This window comes from Glycine soja, chromosome 11 (genome assembly GCF_004193775.1).
Source record: "Glycine soja cultivar W05 chromosome 11, ASM419377v2, whole genome shotgun sequence".
Taxonomy (NCBI): Eukaryota; Viridiplantae; Streptophyta; class Magnoliopsida; order Fabales; family Fabaceae; genus Glycine; species Glycine soja.
The window spans coordinates 43,432,323-43,454,487 of NC_041012.1; the positions used below are offsets into that span (position 1 = coordinate 43,432,323).

Genomic DNA, 22,165 nt, shown 5'->3' on the forward strand with positions numbered 1-22,165 from the left:
TGTTGCACAATTTTTTTTTAAACTATGATTAGTTTTGTCATTTTCGTTTTTCAAATGTTATTGTTGGTAAGTTTCATTATTTTTGTTTTATTATTTTTGTCTCTCTAATTGTTAGTAATTTTCGTATTTGAGTGTTTTAATTTTTTCGTATAATATAAATGAGATGTGATAATTATATATTCGTTTGTTTTTAATCAATTTATTTTTTTAATCACTTTTCCTTTTTTTTATTTTAAGACTATTAATAAATTATTAAACAAAAAATATTATTATTTTTAAAAAATTAAATAATACATTTAAGAAAATTAATAAAATAACATAAAGAGATCCTAATAGAAAGTCAAGTTGGCCCAAGAAGACATCTCAACCAGTAGTGTAATTTGAGAATTAAATTGAGAAGTAGTGTGAATCATGAACTAGGAGAGAATGTAGTGTAGATTGAAAAGAAACAAAAAAAAAAACTCACTTAACACACATTGTATCGTGAGATGAATTAATTATAATTTATAGTTTCAGTATTGTTGTTTTGTCTCAATATAGTTTATAACAAAAATTAACATGAATGTAAATAAATTATTTATCTCTTTTAATTTATTTTAACTTTGACAATTCAATGTGACGTTGAGGTGTTACTTGCAAGTTATGATTTAAAAGTGAATAATTATTCTTTTTTCTGTTTCACAATCTTATTACAAAATCAAAATTGTACCATGTATTCTAACATAAGTTGCATTTTTTATGATGATTGTATCGCATGGACACCTTGTAATGTGGCATACCTTGTGGTAGGAATATAAATATTCTTTGGCCTTTTCTACCTTTAAAAAAAGTTACCTTTTATTTAGTTTTACCTATTAAAATATTTTTTTTAAAATAAAAATTATTGGAACATGATTTTCTATTTTAGATTCAATCTACCAACCTATAGTGGATTGGGTTGGGTTGGATTAGATTGATTATTTATAGTGTCACAAAAGAGTAAGAGAGTTTATATTGATCCATCCTTTGAGTAATTATTGGTAGGTTGAGTTAAGTTGACCCACTTTTAAATGTAAAAAGAAAATTTTAATGTATATATTCTATGTATAAGTATGTTATCGGCATAATTTGATACTCGGGTTTATATTATTAATTTGATTTAGTTTCCTTTAATATGTATTTAAAATTAAAAGAAAAAATTATAAATTTTCTAATATATTTACTTATTTTCTAACATATTTATATCATGATGAGAGAAAGATTGAAAATTTAAGGCCATACGAGAGAAGAGAAAAAAGAATTGAAAATGTTGGTGACAGAGAAGAGATAAATAAATTTTAAGTGAATAGTAGATTAGTATAATATAATCAGTGAGTTTGTTTAAGTTTAATTTTATAAAAAGGCTTATTTTAATAAAATAATAAATTTTATGTTTTTTAATATGTTTTTTTAAATTAGTTACGCTTTAAAAAAGTAATTTTCTTTTTATTTTGAGAAATAAATCTTATCTGTTTATTAAATACTTATTTTAAATTTTATTTTAAGTTTAAACAAATTGACTTAATATTTTTAAATTAAACAAATAAGTTTGTTTAGTAAAAAAAGTATGGTTTAAATTACTAATAAGCTCGTACTAAAAAATGAGTGTAATCGTGTGAGTATATTAAAGATCTCCTATTATTTTACATTATAACAAATAAAATATTAATATATTAATCGAACACACTAAAATTAGATGTTTAAGATACCAAAAAACTCAATGGTGTAATTTGCTTACAGCCAAAAAAATTGATCTAATTTGCATATATCATAATAGCTAGCGGACTAAAAGTGTAATCAAATATAATTTCTAAATAAATTAGGAATATAATCTTAAAAATATTTCTTCAAACATATTCTATTTTATTTGTAAAAATTGATTGAAAACTATAATATGAAGAGAGATGATAATTAAATATGACGTGGGATTCATCAAATTTTATTATTTTTAATAAATTTTAGCTAATAAAAAATATATTTAAAGGGATATTAGAAAACGTAATTTAATTAATAACCCACTACAAGAAAAATATTTTTCTACTGGGGACTCAGTGTGCAACACGACCGTTACATTCAAAATATATTAATTTTAAAAACTAAAGGGCCCTACTTCCGAACCGGATTTCAACTCGGTTCAATTCAAAATAATAAGTAATAAGTTAAGAGGAGTAAAAAGAGACCCAGGAGCGCATTTTTGTTGAACCGCCCATCCAAATTCAAATTTCACTACGCTCTTCCTCTTTCCGTCCGTAAACCCTAACACCACCAGCATCAGTTCTGTTCCTTCCCACATCTCAATCCAAGCAATTCCTCCTCCGAAGCCTCACATGGCTTCCCGCATCGAGAACAGACCTCCTCGCAGCCTCTCCAATGTAAGCCTCTTTCTCTCTCATTCATTCTTTCTTTCTTTCTTTCTTTCTTTCTTTCACGTACGGTAGAAGAAGGAAAAATACAACAGAATATCCAAAACTAGGCTTTAATTCGATGATAGTATCACACGATTCGCATCACTAACGGTGTTTTTGTTTCAGAAAAAGGGGGCCACTGAAGAAGTTTTCTCCGACAAGCGTCGAAGGATTGGATCGGAGAGGATGGAGCGACAGGGAGGCAGAGGCAGGGCTCCCTTGGGTGCTCTAAAGGCAGATGCTAATGATGGTGCCGGTGCCGAGGGTTCCGAATGTAGCACTGTTGACTTCACCAAAGAGGAAGTAGAGGCCCTGCTGATGGAGAAGACAAACACGAAGGAGAATCGCTATGATAATAAGGTTTCTGGTTAACTGAATCTGTTTGTCAATTTAATTACTGTTTTTTGTTGTCTGTGTAGCTTATTGGAGCGAGTGGTTTAATTTTGCAGAAAAAAATGGACCAGATGGGTGATCTCATTAAAAGGCTTAAACTCTGCGTTAGATGGTTTAAGAGAGTTGAAGAAGGCTATATCCTACAGAAAGAGAAGCTTCAGACTGACCTACAGTCTGCTGAGAAGAAATGCCTTGATATTGGTCAGTCTTATTGAAAACACTTTCATATCCATGTTTTTAGATACTAGCTTACTTTTCTACTTTGGAGTGACTTATTTGTGTTTTCAGCATCTAGCATTGAACATAGTGTTGTCTGTTATGTGACCGTTGCTCCAATCTAGTAGATAGTGTTTAGAAGGCTTAACAACTCTAGCTACTATGCATTGTTGTACACTATGGAAATTGCAGTTAGATCACTGAATGAAAATAATGCTTGTTCACATTCATTTATTCTGCTAGAGCAAGATTTTTTTTCTACCCAAAATTATTAAATACTTTTGTTGTTTTTTGTCGAGTCATTAAAACTCCAGCGTGCTTGTGTAGTCTTCAATTGTAATTTCAAAAATTAATCTCAAATCTCAAAGTAACAGTTGTTCAATAATATATTCACACATTTGTGTTTTGTCAGAGAATGAGATGAAAATTAAGATTGCAGAGTTGGATGAGACCATATCTAATTTGAGGGTGACAATTTCCTCTTTAGAAGAGAGAATTGCAAAGGAAGCGTCAGATAAATTGGTAAGGTTGTTTGCTGCAATATTGCGAGTGGATATCCCCAGTGATTTTTTTCTTTTGCCTGATGACATTGATTCTCATGATTTGACAACTAGGAAGCTATTGCTTGTTATGGAAAAGAACAGGAAGCCAGAAGTGCAGCTGAGCAGATGCAAGCTTCTATTTCAACTGAGCTTGAGAGAGTTCGGGAAGAGAAATCAACTGCTGAGAGAAAGGTAATTCTATGTTATAATTGAAATTAAACCAATTTACAGTTATCTGTTCAATATTGAAATCCCCAACCTAGTTACCCTAGAATTATTGTACATTGGTAGATTCTATATTATGTTTATCGCTTACCAACTTTTGTACCCTACTTCTGATTCTGCTGCGTTTTGCAGGCCATTTCAAATGAGGACTTGTACAAAAGATCACAAGAGTATAATATGAGTCTGCAACAGTACAATAGTCGCCTTCAGTCGGATCTTGAAATAACTAATGAGGCACATAAACGATTGGAGACGGAGAAAGCAACCATTGTTGAGAACCTTAGCAATGTGAGAGGCCACAACAAGGCATTACAGGACCAGTTGGCATCTCTTAAAGTAAGTTGTTTTGTTTGATTATTGATTTTAATGCTTGAAATTTTTCCCACAATTTCAATATTTTATAATATTTCCAATCAAGTCAAATGCCGTTTTCCATCGAGTGTCGCCTTAGGCATTGAAAGGGAAATGAGTAATTGATTTACCTTGGTATTATGGACTTGCTTTGTAGCTCTTCTATGGATCGTGGTGGCAGTGACATCCTCCTTCATGTGTGCACTTGAAATTTCAACTTGTATAAAACTTTTTTGAGTTGGCATGGCACAAGTAAACTTTTTGTGAAGAGCAGTAAAATGCTAATAGTTTGGACTTACATTTTGCTCGTATTACTATTGACTCCATATTGTCATTTTGAGTAACTCTCCTATTTGTGTTGACTGGTTCTGTTGCTTTTACCTTTTTCTTCTCAGGCTTCACAGGATGAGGCTGCAAAGCAGAAAGAAATGTTAACAAATGAACTCAAATGCCTTCGGGAAGAATTAAAACAAATTAGAGATGATCGAGATCGCCAACAGCTACAAGTACAAACTTTGATGGGAGATGTAGAAAAATACAAAGAATACACAGGGAAATCATGTGCGCAGTTGGATACCTTGACAATTAAAACAAACGCTCTTGAGGTTTGTGGCGTTGTTTTGTCCCTTCCTTTTGGTTATTATGATGCTTTTATTAATTATGCACACGTGTGTTCATTAGATTTATAAAAGATAGTGGCTTTCTTTATAGGGGACATGTTCTTCTCAAAGGGACCAAATAAATATGCTGCAACAGCAGTTGATTGCAGAAAGGGAGAAGTCAAAGGTACGTTGGTTGTGTGTGTGTGTGCGCTTTTTTAAAAAAAAAATTATTTTCCTCATAATGTGGGATAAGGCTATGGTTGTTTGTTTGTAACCAAGTTCCTTGTAAGATGCTTCATTAAAATTTAACAGGGGATCAGTCAATTATTAAATATTTGAATTTATTTTTGCTAGTAGTTGCTAGTTATTTCATAGTTGTATATTCTTGTTAGTAGTATTTATTGATTTTTGCTAGTATCTAGTTTGTCCATATTTTGTTAACTACATCCAAAACTATTATTTTCATCTTGTTAGATGGCTGATTTATCTGCTTCAGAAACAAGAACAGTGTTTGAAGATCAGAAAAGAATTATATGTGAACTCCAGGAACGACTGGCAGAGAAAGAATTCCAAGTAATTGAAGGGGAGAAGTTAAGGAAAAAATTGCATAACACTATCCTGGTAAATGTTTTTTTCATTTTGTTTGCTGAAAATCATACCTAAATCATTTTCCCCCTATCAGTTGTTTAGCACAATAGTTCAGTAGTATATAATTATTTCTCTATGTAGGAGCTAAAAGGAAATATTCGCGTGTTCTGCCGTGTCCGACCTTTGCTACCGGATGATGGTCCTGGAACAGACATGGTTGTTTCGTATCCCACATCAACAGAAGCTCTTGGTCGGGGTATTGAATTACTACAGAGTGGTAAGGGCACAAGCTTCTTCTCCTCTTCCCTAATGCTTAATAGTTTCATGTAGTTTATGTGCTTATGCAAATATAATAATTTCATCCTTTAACGATAAACAGGGCAGAAGTACCCTTTTACATTTGACAAGGTATTTAATCATGAGGCTTCTCAGCAAGATGTTTTCACTGAGATATCACAGCTGGTACAAAGTGCGCTTGATGGATACAAGGTGATTATTAATTTGCCTCCTCTTGGTTCATTATGATAGGGGCCTAATTCTTAGAAAATAGGCAAAAATAAAGCATAGAAACTTTATGATATAGTAGGACAGTAAAATACTTGCACTTTTTACTTGATAGTAAAATCAAAATTGTGTAAACTATTCGGTTCATTTTCAGGTTTTTTTGTTTTTTGTTATTGTGTGGTATTGTACTTTTTCAAAGAACAATATGTTTGATTGTTGGTTTTGCATCTCATTGTGGGAATTGATATTTGATTGTGTTGGTTGTTGTAATCTTTCTTCTGTGTTCTGCTGGTCTTTATCTTAGTTTCTGTATTTAGTAAATTCTGGCAACTGCGACCTTTTTTTAACAGAAAATGCAACTATTTGTCCTTGAAGTTAAGCTTATATTTTTCTTTTTTTGATTTATTTTTCTATTTAATATGAACTCTGGCCTATATCTCATCATATTTTGTTTGATATCTTGCTGTTTTGGCGGCTTATGGTTTGTTTCTTGAAAAAAGTCCTTTTTTTCTTCATGAAATGCATCACAAAAATAGAATATAGTATGCCATACTCCATAATAGACAATTGTTAATCCCCCTCCTTGTATTTCTGTTACAAGATAAACTATGCCTGGCCTGACAGTTTATGGTTTGTTATGGCAGGTCTGTATCTTTGCCTATGGACAGACAGGTTCAGGAAAAACCTATACAATGATGGGTAGGCCGGATGCCCCCGATCTGAAGGGGTTGATACCACGTTCTCTAGAACAGATATTCGAGATAAGTCAGTCCCTGAAGGATCAGGGGTGGACGTTCAAAATGCAGGTTAATATACTTATTTTCAGGAGATGCATAATAATATTAAATAGATAAGGGGAAACAATAATGAGAAATTTTGTTAAATATTTGTAGGCTTCAGTATTGGAAATATATAACGAGACCCTCAGGGATTTGTTATCATCAAATCGGTCAAGTGGTATTGACTCAACACGAATAGAAAACGGTGTTCCTGTTTCTGGAAAGCAGCCATACACTATTATGCACGATGTCAACGGAAACACACATGTTTCAGACCTCACTATAAAGAACGTTTCTAGTGCAAGTGAGATTTCATCTCTTCTGCAACAGGCAGCACAAAGCAGGTGAAGTCATGCTCGGAATCTGCAAAATGCTTTTTTAGTTTTTCTGTTGCGATATGAAGATGCTTGAATGAGCTTTCAGGATGAGCGTTTGCAGCTGTGCAAAAACTTGTGCTCTTCCTTCCATATCAATTTAAGATGACCAATATTGTTCATGTTTCTACTAAATTAAATTCAAAATAAATTGCATTATATTTGACTGCATTAGAAAATGTGACTTTTAATATATCAGATTCAATGTGCCCTCTTGTTCCAGGTCTGTAGGAAGAACACACATGAATGAACAGTCATCACGAAGTCACTTTGTCTTTACTTTGCGTATATCTGGGACCAATTCGGTACTGACTTTTTCATACATTGGTATATTTACTGTTCTTTTATCTTGACACCATTTCCTGATGTACTTTTCTCTCGTTTATAGAACACTGACCAACAAGTGCAAGGTGTGTTAAACCTGATTGATTTGGCTGGAAGTGAAAGACTGTCCAGGAGTGGGGCAACCGGGGACCGGTTGAAGGAAACTCAGGTGTCTCTTTGATTCATTTTATTTTATTAACTTGAGCTCTATGTCGGAAACTTTAAGTCTTTTACTAATAAACAGGTAATGAATTTTGCTATGTTTATCTATGTCAGGCTATCAACAAAAGTCTCTCCTCTTTGAGTGATGTCATATTTGCTTTGGCAAAGAAACAGGAGCATGTACCCTTTAGGAATTCAAAATTGACATACCTTCTCCAGGTATGATAAGCTATGAAAATTTGCATTCCTCATTCAAAATTAACTTGCTTTGACATATACTTCAGATACATGAACCAAACTTGTAATTTGCTTTTGGTTGTATCCATTGGCAGCCATGTCTTGGTGGGGATTCCAAAACTTTGATGTTTGTGAACATCTCACCTGATCCATCTTCAACTGGAGAGTCACTTTGCTCTCTTCGGTTTGCTGCTGGAGTGAATGCCTGCGAGATTGGTATCCCGCGGCGTCAGACATCCACACGGTCCCTTGATTCTCGTTTGAGCAGCGGCTAAAAGAGAGGCCATACTCATTATCCATAATAACCAAAGTAACTGTCATTTGTAATGCTTTGGATGGGATAAAAGCTGTCTTTGACCCATGTAACTGTGTTAACTTTTAGAGAAATGAGCTTGTATAAAATTGATTGTAGAGGCTAAGCTTTAGCCTCAGGGGTGCAACAACTGATTATCATTTAGTTGTGACATTATTATATTCAATTTATTGAAACAGCTTGTTGATTGTAATTTCTATGTAAAACTTAACCATTTGATTATTCTTGCAACTTCACCCAGGTCACATTATTTTGGGGTCTTCAACACTCAACAGCTCTTTGCGGACGAGGTTCTGGTTCATAAAAAGTGTTGATTTAATGAGATATGTGGGAAACTATTTTTTTTATTGTGTATACTTTTTAATTAAGAGAGTATCTACAAACTAATTTATACGTACGTTAAAAGTAATTGTTTTTGAAGAAATTAATACACGAGAGTATCTACAAATTAATTTGTTACAAGCTAATTTTAGTTTATGAAAAATAGGAAAAAAGTTTATTTTATTTTTTCATTTTTTTTTTCTTTTCCAAGTGTTTCTAGAAAAAAATATTTAAACATGCTCTAAAAGAGTTAACTCTATCATTTTATGATAATTCTGGCTAAAATAGAATCGATTATTAGGGAGATATCCGTGCTAATAAAAGTATGATTCTTTTATTTATTTACGATTCTCTCACTTTCTTTATGCTTTGAAAAGAGGCAAGGAATAATATTTTCTTTGTTCATATAATATAACGCTTATTGGAGAAGCTTCTGGAGTCAGCGGGCGCCCATTGAACCCAACAAAGCTGAGGAGTCCATATGATGGATGGATTCTCTACATAATACAGATTCCCCAAATCTTTTTCTTTAATCTCTTTGATTGCTTTCGTACAAAACACAGCTCCATGATAAAAAAAAAATAAATACAAAACACAGCTCATTACCATCAATCTTTTTTTTATCGTGAACTTTATGCTCTTTTTTTTCGATAACAATAACTTTTATGCTCTTGTTCATAGAAATTCAGTTACTTATTACATAAATGTCCGCCAAGGTTTATTCTGTTTACATATATCTTTTTTCTTTTTAAAATCATTATATTGTCATTTCCTATTATAACGATGTTATATATATATATATTAAATTTTAATTCACTTTTAGAAAAATTTAAAATTGTTGATGATTTTTAAGTCATTCAAATAGAGAGAAATTTATGTCTCGTGCTACTGTGTTCGGTTGTCTTCTTCACGCAACCAAAGGTGGAAATAAAAAAAAATATAATTTTGAGATTCAAATTTTAATAAAAGTCAAGTGATTATCATATGATTTAAAAAATGAATGGAGTTAATACCGTTAACAAAGAAGAAGGTGCAAGTGTAAAGGAATTTTGTGTAGTATATAAAAAACAAGAAAATACATATGTAATTAGTGTGAGGAGAAATTGCTCTAATTTATTCTACTTATTATTACACAGTGGACAGTCGAAGGAAATACTTGCGATAGGGACAAGGCCCGGTATTTTTTAATTGTAGTGGTCTAGATGTGATTTTGCTTTTTATAGCTTCGGTATATATAATATAATTGATAGATAATTACCATACTTTTTAATTAGGAATTTGATTTTAAAATTATGTGAATAAAATAATATTTGTTTGGAAGTTTCATTTTTTAAAAATAAATGTAAGATATTAGTATCTAATTTTCTATTGAGGATACCTTGCGTTCAAACAAAAAAGTTACCATATTTTTTTCTAGAAAAAAAGAAAAACAATGACACATGCTAGACTTTTTTTTTATATAGTTTTCTAGTTTGAATATATTTAAAGTATTAAAATTGTTTGATAAAAAATTATTAAGTGTTTATCTGGTAAATTCATATCACAAACATTTATTTTATAAATTTAACTATTAAATTTATTGTAATAAATTTTCAAAATATTTTTTTTGTAAATTATATAATAAATTGTTAAAATAAATTAAAAAAATTGTGAGAATAATAAGTTGTTTTCAGAATCTATTTTTTTTCTTCATATTTTTCTAAACACTACCAATAGAAAATACAAACTTAAACAAGGATTCTAAATATCGAAAATAAGATATTTTTATTTCGTGGTAAAAAATAATGATATATACACTGTAACATCCCAATTTTTCGTAAATAAATTTAAAAAGCTTTTTAGTAATAAATAAATAAATAAATAAATATAGAGCCAATAATAGGCTGAGTATCCTAGGTATAAATAGTTATGTTAAGTCAGCTGCCTCCTTTTGGTCTCATTTTCGTTTTTCCCCTTCTCCTCTCAAAACCCTTTCTTTTTCCCGCAGCCCACCAAACCAGTCTCAGAAAAACGACGATCTCGAATCCGTTCACCGTTGGATCGTCGTGAAATTTGAGTATCATGTTCGCAACACAATTCCGAGCATTCTTACCGTTGGGAATTTCGATATCATGTCTGAAATGAGAGAAAAACCCTTCGCATTGTAGCCTTTTTCTTTCCCGCAGAAATCCAGAGCTGTCTTGGTAAAACTACGATCCCGGTTTCGTTAACCGTTGGATTATTGTGAAATTTGGATATGTTGTTCGAAATTCAATTCCGCACGCTTCCACCGTTGGGATTTGCGAGATAATATTCGTGGAGGGAGAAAAAGGAATCGTATGAAGACAGTACAAGTGGAGGTTTCAATCTCTTCTCCGTCTCTCTGACGTTTGGGAATTCTATCGGAGCAGTCGGATGAATAATTGAAAGAATTTCCGGGAACCGCTAGAGATGTTGCTATCGCTGGCTGAAGACACGTGAGCCCGCTTAGAGGTAAGGGATGAGTTATTCACAGTTGGGGATTAGTGAGAACATGTGTAGGGATCCCTAGAGGATTAAATTGAGATTTTATTTTGGGATGTTTGTTAAATTGCAATTTTTCCTTTATGATTATAAATAAAATATTGATGTCCTGATGAAAATTGCTTGATAAATTGTGCTCTTGATATTTGTATATTTGGACCTATGATTTGGATATAATTGTGTAATATTATTTGAGGGGTTTTAGTCCTCATGTTGTGATAGTCTTTTATATAAATTGTTATATTGAGGATATGAAATGATAATTCAAATTGTGAGTATGTGATGAATTGTAGAATAACATGTTGCTTTGAGATTATAATATTGTTATTGAGATTGAGTATAAGTGTAAAGTTGAACATGTGTTAATTTGTGAGATACGTGTAAACATGTGATGGTGGATTGTGACACTATGAGATGTGAAATTGTGAATGAGTTCTAGTTGTGGATAAGTGTGTAGTTAACACTTGATGTGAAATTACTTGTGTTGTAAGCTATGAATTGTACAATACCCGACCAACGTTATCTTGAGAAAAGCGTTGATGCGCAGTGTTAAAGAGAAAATGTAGGTTTCCTATTTAGGAACCAGTGTTAAATCGTAGCGCAATTGTGTTGAGCGTGTTTAAAACACGAGTGTAAGGTCGTGGGTATTGTATAATTCATGAGCAGTGTCTGCATGTAAAAAAAATTATTTTAGGGGTTGGACCTGAATCAGGAGGGAGAGGCCCTGACGGACTCTTCGGAGTGTAGGCCTTGGGGGTCACCGGGTTTGAGTGCTCCTTTAAGCCTATGTTGATCTCATATGGTTGGAGCATTCTCGCAAAACATCGTGACCCTGACTGGTCTCCCTATGATCTTACTTAGTGAGAGTGACCTGACAAACCCATTGTGTGGTGTGTCTTGTTATGTACTCCTAAGCGCCCCAGGGTGGTTTTTCACTGACATGGTACCACATTGCATATAAAATTGAGTCTTAGCATAACTATTGCATATGCTTGCTAATTGATGTGTTATTATATCTTGATCGAAGTGTGGGATTCTTGTGTAATGTGATTGATAATTAAAAAGTGAATTTTGAATGACGAAGTGGTGAAGTTACGTGAGCTATGTTTAAGCAAGTGGTATCTCATTTATATAATATGTATATTTAATTGTCTTGTTTCTCTATTAGCTAGGAATGTGATAACTCACTCCCTGTGTGTTGTTGTGTTTGGATCCTGTGATGATCTTGAACTTGTGTTCGGGGGAGCAGATGAATAGGTGGATGACTATGAAGAACCTCATGCTAGAGGACACGGGAACACCACGCTCTGATAGGATGTGACATTAGGATATAGGTTCTATATTAATTGTATGAGACTTATATGACTTTCTTTGAGTCGAGATGACTTTATTATTTATTTGGACAAGTTTGAATATGATGTAGAAGAAAGTGAATGTGAGCCTTTTACCCATTTGAAAAGCTTGTATTTAAAAATGTTTTAAAAATACTTTTAATTAATATTTGAATTTTTATTCCTTTATTAATATATATGTGAGGGGTAGAGGGTGTCACATACACATTTAGAGTGTATTTGATTTCCATTTTCATTCCATGTTTTCATTTTTTGAGAACTGTTGTTGTTTTCAAACTGAAAACATGTTTGGTTTGTCTTCTTGTTTTCTGCTTTCAAGAGATAAAAATAAAATGGGTTTTCAAAAGAAAATATATTTTTAGATTTGCTTAAAATTATATTCCTTCTCATCGTGTTTTCATTTTAACCAAGATCAAATTCCTGATTTCAACTAAAGCACTAAAAATGAGATTTTATTGTTTTCAGTTTTTGGTTCGTTTGAGAAAATATTTTTAATAAAAATATTTTCAAAAATCCAACCAAATACATTTTCATCACCATTTTTTATTTCTAGTAAAACTAAAACAAAAAACAAGCAAACCAAACCCCCTAAATTTTGAATTTGAATTTTGCACATAATTTTCTTTTGGTTAAATTATTATAATTGTGCAGTAATTACTTCAAGAAGTTTCTTTTCTTTTTTGGTGAAGGACACATATATTGTTAAATAAAAAATTTAATTTCTTTATATTTTATGATACAACATTTTACTTTGAACTTAACTCTACTAGTATTACTTTGTTTCGTTCTACCATTTTTTTTTTACTTTGTTTTGTAGCAGAAAGAAGAAGCTACTTGTTGGCTCGCAAATGAAGTTGTGTGAGAACTGAGAAGGGTACTTGGTGTGGTGGGTCTTCCTAATCCATTGAAGATAAATTATTAAAAGATGAAGTCTGCTCTTATCTAAATCACCCTTATTTATCCAGATTAAGACAGTCTTTAGCTGAACATAGGAAGCTGCAAAGTTTCCCTCTTTTGGGGCAGAGTCAATTCATCAATTAGGAGTTGGATGAGAGAATGGAAGCCACAACAGAGCAGAACAATTCAAAGGTGGTGCTGATTGATTCTTTGCAATCTTGGGAGTTCCATGTCAACCAGGCCTCCAATCAGAATAGTCCTGTAAGACCACTCATTTTATGCCAAAATTTGGATCTTTTAAATTTCTTTCACCCTGGTCTGGAAAGAGTGTGCAAAAGGGGTATTTAAGCTTCAAGTTATTTACAAAATCCATTTTGACTTTGATTTTTGTATTTTTGATATTCTATGTTTGTTTTAATTTGGGTTGCTGGCTTTCTTCTTGTTCTTGTTTGTGGATAGAAAACAAGATATTTAATATATTTACTTATGGCTTATGTATTTTGTGGGATGGATCAACATAGGTTGTTGTTCACTTCACTGCTTCATGGTGCATGCCATCGGTGGCTATGACTCCTGTTTTTGAAGAACTGGCTTCAAGCTATCCGGATGTTCTGTTTCTCACTGTTGATGTTGATGAAGTCAAGGTAATTTCCTCCCTTTCAAACGTCGTGATCGGTAAATGCATACACTTCTGCTGATTTCGTATTTGAACACATCATCATTAGTTTTATGAGAATCTATATTTATACAACAAAAATGTACAACAAGAGAGGGATAGGGAGATCATAGAGTGATGTGGTATAACAAGGGAGGTGTGATGGAAAGAGATAGAAAAAAAGATGGATGCTGAATAAGTTATTGGTGTAATTTTGTAGTATGAATATGAGATCTCTTAGTTTATTACTACTTTCTCTTTCTTATATGTCCCCTTTCTGCTTGTGTGAATGTGCAGGATGTGGGGTGTAGTCTCTTTTGAGATCAATATTCGGATTTGTTTTTTCTGATTTCAGCATGAATTTTTGTATTTATGAGCATTCCTCTCCAACCACACTCACTAAAGAAATGCTGCAGAAATTGCACTGCAACTACCACATGCTAACCATTTTCACTGGGTAGGGTCAGTGACATAAATGATGCAATAATGCTTTATAAAAAATTATGTCTACGAAAATCTTATTGACCTTTACATCCTTCTTAATGACAAAAGTCGTACACTGCCAGAAAATTTTATTCTCCTTGTTTATGCCAAAACCTTTATATGGACGAACCTTAAAAAATAGCTCTACAACAGAGGAACACCCGCAGTGCATTCTGAAAATTACTAAAGCAAATAGCCATATTATGTGCAAGAACAAGTGGTACACTGTCTGAGTTAGATATCCTCATATTGAATTGACCCATTAAATCGTACATGTTTGCTAACTTGCTAGTCCAAAATTAACAAGAAATAGGCAAGTGCATATATGGTGTCAGTATCTGCTAATAATATACTGTGAATTTCACCTCTAATTTATTGTTCTATTAGTATTGTATAAATTATTATATGCAATCAAGTCCTGTTTTGTGTCCTTGACCACTTATGCATGGATTTCCATTGATAAAACTGTTCTTATTTTTCTCTTGGTTGGTATTCTTTTTTAAACTGGCTGTATTTTAAATGGACAATAATTGGTTGGAATAGGATATTTGGATAGTAAAGGAGGGTGTTCAGGGTTAGTAGAACTTGTGAAAATGGACTGTTTTGTGACTCTTGTCAAATGTTTATTGAATCTTCTAACTATTTAATATGATCTTAAAATGTTTATCTGGAGCTACGTTGATTGGTAATATGGTTCAACAATTGCTTTTGCTATTGAGCAATATATATTTCAGATCTGTGTGCATAAGATCAAAAGGTAGAAATCTACCTAGTATTTTATTTTTATGTTTGTAATCCTTAAGATAAGAGAGCAACTTGCACTGCTTGATTACTGAATTGGATTTGATTATTTGAAGCAAAATTTCACACTTGGTGTTTGCTACTCAACAAAGAACTATGTAGATATATAGATATTTTGCTGATCAACGTGTTAAATCAATCTTACTCGTACTCATAATTTGCTGATTAGATGGCGTACTTTCCTGATATTATTCTCATGCTTGGTGCATTGAAACAAAAAAGTTAATTCTTGGATATTTTCTCTAAAGGTTTGTTATCGATTGACCATGACAATTTATATTGGATTTTTTTTTGGGGGATCAGGAGGTAGCCACCAAAATGGATGTAAAGGCAATGCCAACATTTTTGTTTCTGAAGGACTGTGCCGTGGTGGAGAAGGTGGTTGGTGCTAATCCAGAAGAGATAAAGAAAAGGATAGATGGGCTTGCTGAGTCCACTCGTGTCTCACTGGCGTAGTTAAGCATCTGTATGATATTCTACTGTTGCAAGTTGCGAGATATGTGCTTGTGGTCCTGCACTGCACTATGTCATCTGAGTCGAAGCTTTTTTGTATGCTGAATATCAGTTCAAGTGTAATTTCCAATTTTCATAAGCTCAATGCTTTGGTTACTGATTAATATCGGCAGTTTTTGTACCAGCCAAAATTTTACATTTCATAGTTTTGGTTGCTGTGGATTTATGGTGCTCTTTCCCTGCTAGTTGTGAATTCAAGGGTTATGTCCTGCTGTCTTTCTATTGGTTCTTTCGCAAATGAAATATATATGTATATTTTCAAGATATCATTGGCATGAAACTGTGACTTAATCAGTTGTGTGAGTATAATGTATGAACTGGTTCGCGAATGCACCAATTTCTTGCAAAATTAGCTCGCCAGTGATGTTAGATTTTAACTGTGGAAAATAAGCATGTTTGCTGCCATTATTGAGGAATGAGTTGGTTCATTATTTTGTCCACCTGTGAATAAATATAGTTTGAATAGTGATATGAATTTGATGTTTTGTAGACATCCATGTTTCTTGGTCCTAATTAATTTGTTGATATTCAGCTCAATGCAAATGATTAAAAAACTATACAGTTATTCTGAGTCCTTACTTGAATTTCATTATAGTAATTACTATATTAAACTAATTAATTTGTTTTATGCTTTTAGCTTGACCCTGTTATCAACAAAAAAAAAAGCTAGACCCTATTATCAGCCATTTGGACTTGTATTCATGGAATTGCATTAAATCATAACTTAAGGTTTTAGTCAAAACATATATAGGATTCTTGTGTTTTTATATGCTTAATTTTAAAAGATGCGTTGCTTTTGAAAATAAAACCTAATAGACATATATAATCACTTTTACTTTAGTTTGATACGGAAAATAAATCCTAAAGGTGAAAATCTAAAGTTTGTATTGGAACATTTAATTTAAGAAATGACTGGGATGCATAATTGGAAGAAGAAATCTATGGTTTTTTTTTAAATCCAAATGTTTTCAATATTACATAGCACATAGAATATTTTTAATTTTAAATAAAATTTGAAATATATATATACACACACATAAAGGAAGAATATCATCGCGATTGTAAAATGATTAAATCATTTTTTTTATATAGTTTGTTGAATAAGAATAAATTAAAGAATTATACGATTTCCGAAATTGATAAAGAATTTGCAAGAAAAATAGTTGTGGGAACAAAACACATAATCTATTCTTTGCAAAAGTAATTTTTTCTAGGTATCGAAAATATAAAAAATATCCTGTAAAGGTAATTTTGTTTCCCATGTTTTTTGTCTAGTATAATTTTGGATTAAAGTTGAAAGAGCTTAAAAATATTTTTGACTCAAGAAGTAACAAATGTTTTCTTCTCAATTTATGCATTAGAATGTAAAATTTTGTATAGGAATTCGCAAAAATACTTTTGTAATTTTAAACCAAAAACAATCGTTGTATCTTTTTACCTATCAATATCTTTTGTGCATGCATGAGAGAGCCTTCTTTGTTTCTTCTATCATCTCATTAGTTTGTTCATAAAATCCTATTACAGTTTGAGGTCATCTGATTCCAAAGCATGTAGAGAGAAAATGCGAAGGGATCGACTCAATGACAGGCATCTCTACTCTACTTCATTCATCCTCCTTGCATCTACCTTTCTATTTTCTCTATTTTTTGTCTAATCTCTCTCACATGATTTGTTCTGAACAATGTTTTTAAGGTTTATGGAACTGTGGTCTATCGTGGGCCCTGGAATGCCTCTCAAAATGGACAAGGCTGTTATATTAAGTGACGCAGTTCGAGTGGTGTCTCAGTTACGAGAGGAAGCTCAAAAGCTGAGAGAGTCCTCTGAGAATCTACAAGAGAAAATTAATGAATTGAAGGTGTGTAAGCTTATTTAACTGCATAACATGGTACTTGGCATGCTCATTTAGTTAGTAAAAAATGCTATCAACAAACTCTCACATTCTTTTATAAACTCTTTATTATTAGCTGAAATTTATTGAAAACCACACAATTATGTAGTTTATATTTCTTTTGATGAATTTCATTAGTAATTTTGTAATTTCTGATAAAATTTAATTAATAATAAAGAGTGTGTTGTTAACCTTCCTCTTATACACATGATGGTGAACCTCACCTATGATCTTAATTTTTAAAGGCCGAGAAAAATGAGCTTCGGGATGAGAAGCAGCGACTAAAAGCAGAGAAAGATAGCATTGAGCAGAAGCTTATAGCCTTGAGTTCACAACCTAGCTTTCTGCCTGCGTTTCCTTCTGCAGGACAAGTTGTTGGTAGCAAGCTGGTGCCATTCATGGGCTATCCAGGAGTTGCCATGTGGCAGTTTTTACCACCTGCTGCTGTTGACATCTCACAGGACCATGTTCTCAGGCCCCCAGTTGCATAACTTGCCAAAAGGCTCTGTGTTTTGGTCTAATGGAGAAAGGGAATTTATCTTTTCATTTTGTCTTATTTCTTTTGCTCTTGTGAAATGTAGAGAAAAAAAGAAAATCTTATTGATAGTAGAGGCAACTTTTTGATAAGTACTATTTAACTTTCAGTTATAGGCTAAGTTTGAATAAACTTGTTTTGTAAGCTCTAATAAGAAAGTAAAATTAATTAAAGTTGAGTTAAAATCAACTTATGTACATCAACTTTTATAAAAAGTTCTCGTCTAACTTTTTGAAAAAGTAGAAGTGTAACTTATGAAAGAAGTTTAATCCATTTTACTTTTTATTTTCTTGTCTAACTGTTTATGAAAAAGTTTATGCAAACAAGCCTATGGGTTCAGCCATATTGAGTTTTCTTCTTGATAATTCTGGTAACAAATGCTATTGAACATCAAATACTTTTCTGGAATTCTTCCATTTGGATGTTGGTTCGTTGATGGCCTGTTCAGTTAGTTTGCTTGTTAGTTCTTTTGGAAAGAATTTGTCTTTGCCCGTTTATTTTGGCCTGAAAGAAGATGCAACAAACTTGGAAGTTGGAACATTTTTATTCATTATGATTTTTAGGATGTTTTTATATGTTCTTGCGCGTGACATATAAATGAGGATATCATAAAAGTTCAAGCATGTCCTCAATTTTAACATCAGTTTTGAAAGCTAGGATACATGGCCTGGTAATATGATACATATGTGGTCATACAAAATAAGGATCTGGATCCTCTCCACCTAGTTAGTTACATTGTCAAGTAGGACTAGTGCCTTTCTCACTCTTGAAGTAGGTCCGAGGTTATACTCGATTCATAACTATCTATGATATTGATGGCATGAAAGGCTGATATACATACACTGATCTAGCAAAACTGTTTTTAACACGGTAGTTTGAACCCCATATATTCTCCTGATTCATAGTCTGTCCAAACCTTTATGGCTCCAAAGCTAGTCATTAGAACATTACTTATAAACATCACTATACTAACCGAGAAAACTATAATAGAGGCTCTTCCATACTTCCGAATTGCTCTCTGTACCACTAATAACCCAAGCAGTGATGCAACAAAACACATTATGGCCAAGACGAGGGCAGCTTGTACATGTTCCATTCCCAACAACAGGTATTGCAATCCTGACATGGTAGCAGAAAAAAGAACCATGAATGAACATGTTGCTGCTGTTACCTACACAAACACAAAAAAAAAATTGCTTGGTAAATTGAATTAAATAGTTTACCTGTCACTGTAATCAACCATGAGATGATAGATTGCACTAAAGCTTATGATGGTGGAACTTACCTCAGGAGTTACTCCAACCTGAAGAAGAAGTGGACTAATCAACATTCCACCTCCAATTCCAAAGACACCACCCAATATCCCTGCTAGTAGTGCCATTAAGGGAAAAACAAGTATATTTGATGGTCTTTTTTTGGTGAGACCTGGCACCTTCATATCAGGTAGCTGTGAGCAGAATGAAAATGAAAGAGTGCGTAAGTAACTGAAGATTAATGAAGAAAAAACTACTTTTCAATCTGTGGTGTTTAATAACCTTTGGAATAAGAGTTCGGTCTCGAAGGCTTTCTTTCCTAAACACAATCCAAGCAGTGAAAACCACAGCAAGAGGTACTTGAACCGATGACAGAATCCAGTATCCCACACCACATGGCTCCATTGGAATGATTCCCTGCATAATTTGAACAACTGATTAAAGGATCGTCCCTCAAATGTATGCTATATGAAAATATTATTTGAACTTAATTAAAATACACTCATAACGTATACTATAATCTAGTTATGAATTGTTATATATTCGAACATAATCGATTTTTATAATAATTAGTTCAAAATTTAAACCTAGAATGATCTATAATTGACAGACAAGGTTAAATTTCGTGCCCTGACAATATATTAAAATTAAATTAAATATTAATATCTACACAGAATTGGTAATACATAGGTATTGGACAAGGACAAAGACGCGATAAATATACATAATAATTTATTTTACTTTAAATTTTATTAAATTATTTTTACTTAGAAATCATATAAAACAAATTTGTATAATTAACTTCATGAATAAATAATTTTACTTTAAAACACTATAAAAGTTGAGATTTTTATACTAAAAATTAATTAATGATTAAATAGAAGAGAAGGAATTGTGTTCAAATCCAAGTTGCTTTATGCAATATATTAATTATATATATATCACCACTTTCATAGTCACCAGCGGCAATCATTTCCATCCACAAGCTTTGGAAAGAGAGTGTTTGAGATAGGACCCATATGTCATGACCTTTTTATCCTCCCCACCCTCATTTGTTATGCGAAAAATAATCAGTATTTCTTGTCTTATCTGATTTGTAAAATAACAGTACTATACGATCTTTTCCGCTACTCAAGATTCCATGATGAAAGGGACTTCAAAACTAAGAAGAAAGGGAAAAAAGATAAAAGAAGTGCCAAACTTTGATTTCGTAAACTTGGTGAGGTGCTTCTGCGCTCCAATCTCAGTATTTCAATTAAACCACATCCAGATTGATATATAAATAAATAATAACAAGCAACCTCAATGTTTTGAGCGATTCACTTAAAGAATATCAAGAAAATAATCTCAGTCTAACAATTTATTATATATATATATATATATATATATATATAAATAAACATGTTAAAATGTTAGCCATTGATTTTTTTATTATCAATAATTAAAAGTATTTATTTTACCTTGCTCATTTCAGAAGTGAAGAAGAAAAAAAGACACTTTACCTCTCCATATCTATTGCCACGAAGAAGATAGACAGAGAAGAAGGAGAACCAGATCAAAAGTAAAACCGCCAATTTGAACCAAGGGATCCTCACTTTGCTATTTCCTTGAGGAGCCAGAAGAGACACTTCAATACTTTTTGGCTCATTATTTTCTATGTACACTTTCCTTTGTTCAATAGTCTCATTTTCTAGCAGCCCCTTTTCAAGTTCCTCATTAATAAGTCCATTTTTCCTTATCACTTCTGATTCAGCCTTCCAAAAAAGCAACCCACTTTTGCAAGTTTTTGAGGTAGACCAAGCAAGAAAGATTGCAAAGAGTACTGTAATCAACCATTCTGGGAATACAAGGTTACAAATAACTCCAAGACTCACTCCCAACAACATGCATGGTTCGGATGAAAGTGCTATGTCATAGTCAATCAATGACTTGCCGCCGAATTTAGGACTTGTGATGCACATATTGCACATAACGTTTGCAATTGACCCTCCTGTGACCATGAAAGCTGAGAGACTTGAAGCAGTTTTCAGGTCTAGGCCAGCCACAATAGATAATATGGGTACAAAAAGTCCACCACCACCTATTCCACCAGCACTAGATATAGCAGAAGCTATGAAGCAAAGAACTCCAGCAAGCACCAAAGGGCCTGAAAGAAGTATCTGGGATTGTGCTTCACTTCCCAATAGGTAAATTTTTTCCAGGAAGTGATCAACATTGAGGATACCTGAAAAGGGTTGTGTTTGTTTTGCATTTGAAGGATTGAAGGCAATGAAGAAGGTGAGAACTAGAAATGTAAGACTTAGAGTACTCATTTGCTTTTGACTTTAGAGAGTTTCGGCAATGGTGTGCCATGCTGAAGGGCATTAATATGCCTTTATATAGAGAAATGCATGAACTGTTAACTATGCTTCTTATTGGATGGAAACTGGAAAACAAAATGCATATCATTTCTTTTTTGCATACTATATTTATCATATCAACTTTACCTATTTTCATATTATTAAGAGAAAAAAAAGGACAATAAAACGTGTTTATTGTTTGAAAAAATAACGTGAAAGTAATATAATAACAATTAACAATTGTGATATAAATAACATTGTTAGTAACATCTATGAGGAGTGCAATAGTGAAACACGAAAAAATTAATATGAGGAAAGGACAAGATGTTGATATAAAGTAGTGCTAATGCAGAAAATTTACATTTGTAACCCAAAAAGAAAAACTAACTATCGTCGTCCCCTTGGAATAGTACAACAATGTGTTACACAAACAAAACCAGAGATAATTTAAATTTAGGTACTTAATTAACATCAAGCTCTTTTTATTATAGTTAGTTGGTATGTAAATAATAAATTAATACACCTTTTATTAATTACAATTATTTTCTTCGCCAGACTTCATATTGCGTGTAATTAATCTGTCTACTGTTTTG

The 22,165-nt window shown here is 32.5% G+C and overlaps 4 protein-coding genes across 7 annotated transcripts; 3 read left to right on the forward strand and 1 right to left on the reverse strand.

Moving 5' to 3' along the window:
• The first annotated feature begins 2,192 nt into the window (after positions 1–2,192).
• LOC114373574 (kinesin-like protein KIN-14C) lies at positions 2,193–8,283 on the forward strand. Its single transcript, XM_028331062.1, has 17 exons — positions 2,193–2,390; positions 2,550–2,783; positions 2,873–3,017; positions 3,445–3,554; positions 3,647–3,766; positions 3,932–4,135; positions 4,546–4,755; positions 4,862–4,936; positions 5,227–5,373; positions 5,482–5,617; positions 5,720–5,829; positions 6,489–6,650; positions 6,738–6,967; positions 7,221–7,302; positions 7,386–7,490; positions 7,598–7,702; positions 7,816–8,283. The coding sequence occupies exons 1-17, from the start codon at positions 2,346–2,348 to the stop codon at positions 7,993–7,995; spliced, it is 2,400 nt and encodes a 799-aa protein (XP_028186863.1). The 5' UTR covers positions 2,193–2,345; the 3' UTR covers positions 7,996–8,283.
• A 4,693-nt stretch (positions 8,284–12,976) lies between these two features.
• LOC114372927 (thioredoxin-like protein CXXS1) lies at positions 12,977–15,894 on the forward strand. Of its 2 annotated transcripts, XM_028330492.1 has the most exons (4): positions 12,977–13,094; positions 13,174–13,366; positions 13,627–13,749; positions 15,348–15,823. In XM_028330492.1, exons 2-4 carry the CDS (start codon positions 13,265–13,267, stop codon positions 15,498–15,500), a joined length of 378 nt encoding a protein of 125 aa, XP_028186293.1. In that variant the 5' UTR covers positions 12,977–13,094; positions 13,174–13,264; the 3' UTR covers positions 15,501–15,823. The 2 variants fall into 2 exon arrangements, with proteins under 2 accessions (XP_028186293.1, XP_028186292.1); XM_028330491.1 differs by having other exon boundaries at positions 13,038–13,366; positions 15,348–15,894.
• A 1,158-nt stretch (positions 15,895–17,052) lies between these two features.
• LOC114374603 (transcription factor ILR3-like) lies at positions 17,053–18,169 on the forward strand. The gene is made up of 3 exons (XM_028332267.1): positions 17,053–17,144; positions 17,250–17,412; positions 17,691–18,169. Exons 1-3 carry the CDS (start codon positions 17,119–17,121, stop codon positions 17,934–17,936), a joined length of 435 nt encoding a protein of 144 aa, XP_028188068.1. The 5' UTR covers positions 17,053–17,118; the 3' UTR covers positions 17,937–18,169.
• Positions 18,170–18,505: 336 nt separating this feature from the next.
• On the reverse strand, positions 18,506–21,647 carry LOC114374602 (sulfite exporter TauE/SafE family protein 5-like). Of its 3 annotated transcripts, none has more exons than XM_028332265.1 (4): positions 20,736–21,647; positions 19,516–19,650; positions 19,204–19,427; positions 18,506–19,099 (listed from the first exon to the last, which is right to left on the reverse strand). In XM_028332265.1, the coding sequence occupies exons 1-4, from the start codon at positions 21,543–21,545 to the stop codon at positions 18,949–18,951; spliced, it is 1,320 nt and encodes a 439-aa protein (XP_028188066.1). In that variant the 5' UTR covers positions 21,546–21,647; the 3' UTR covers positions 18,506–18,948. The 3 variants fall into 3 exon arrangements, with proteins under 3 accessions (XP_028188066.1, XP_028188064.1, XP_028188067.1); XM_028332263.1 differs by having other exon boundaries at positions 18,506–19,151; positions 19,266–19,427; positions 20,736–21,640; XM_028332266.1 differs by having other exon boundaries at positions 18,889–19,099; positions 19,266–19,427; positions 20,736–21,646.
• Between the last annotated feature and the right edge of the window lie 518 nt (positions 21,648–22,165).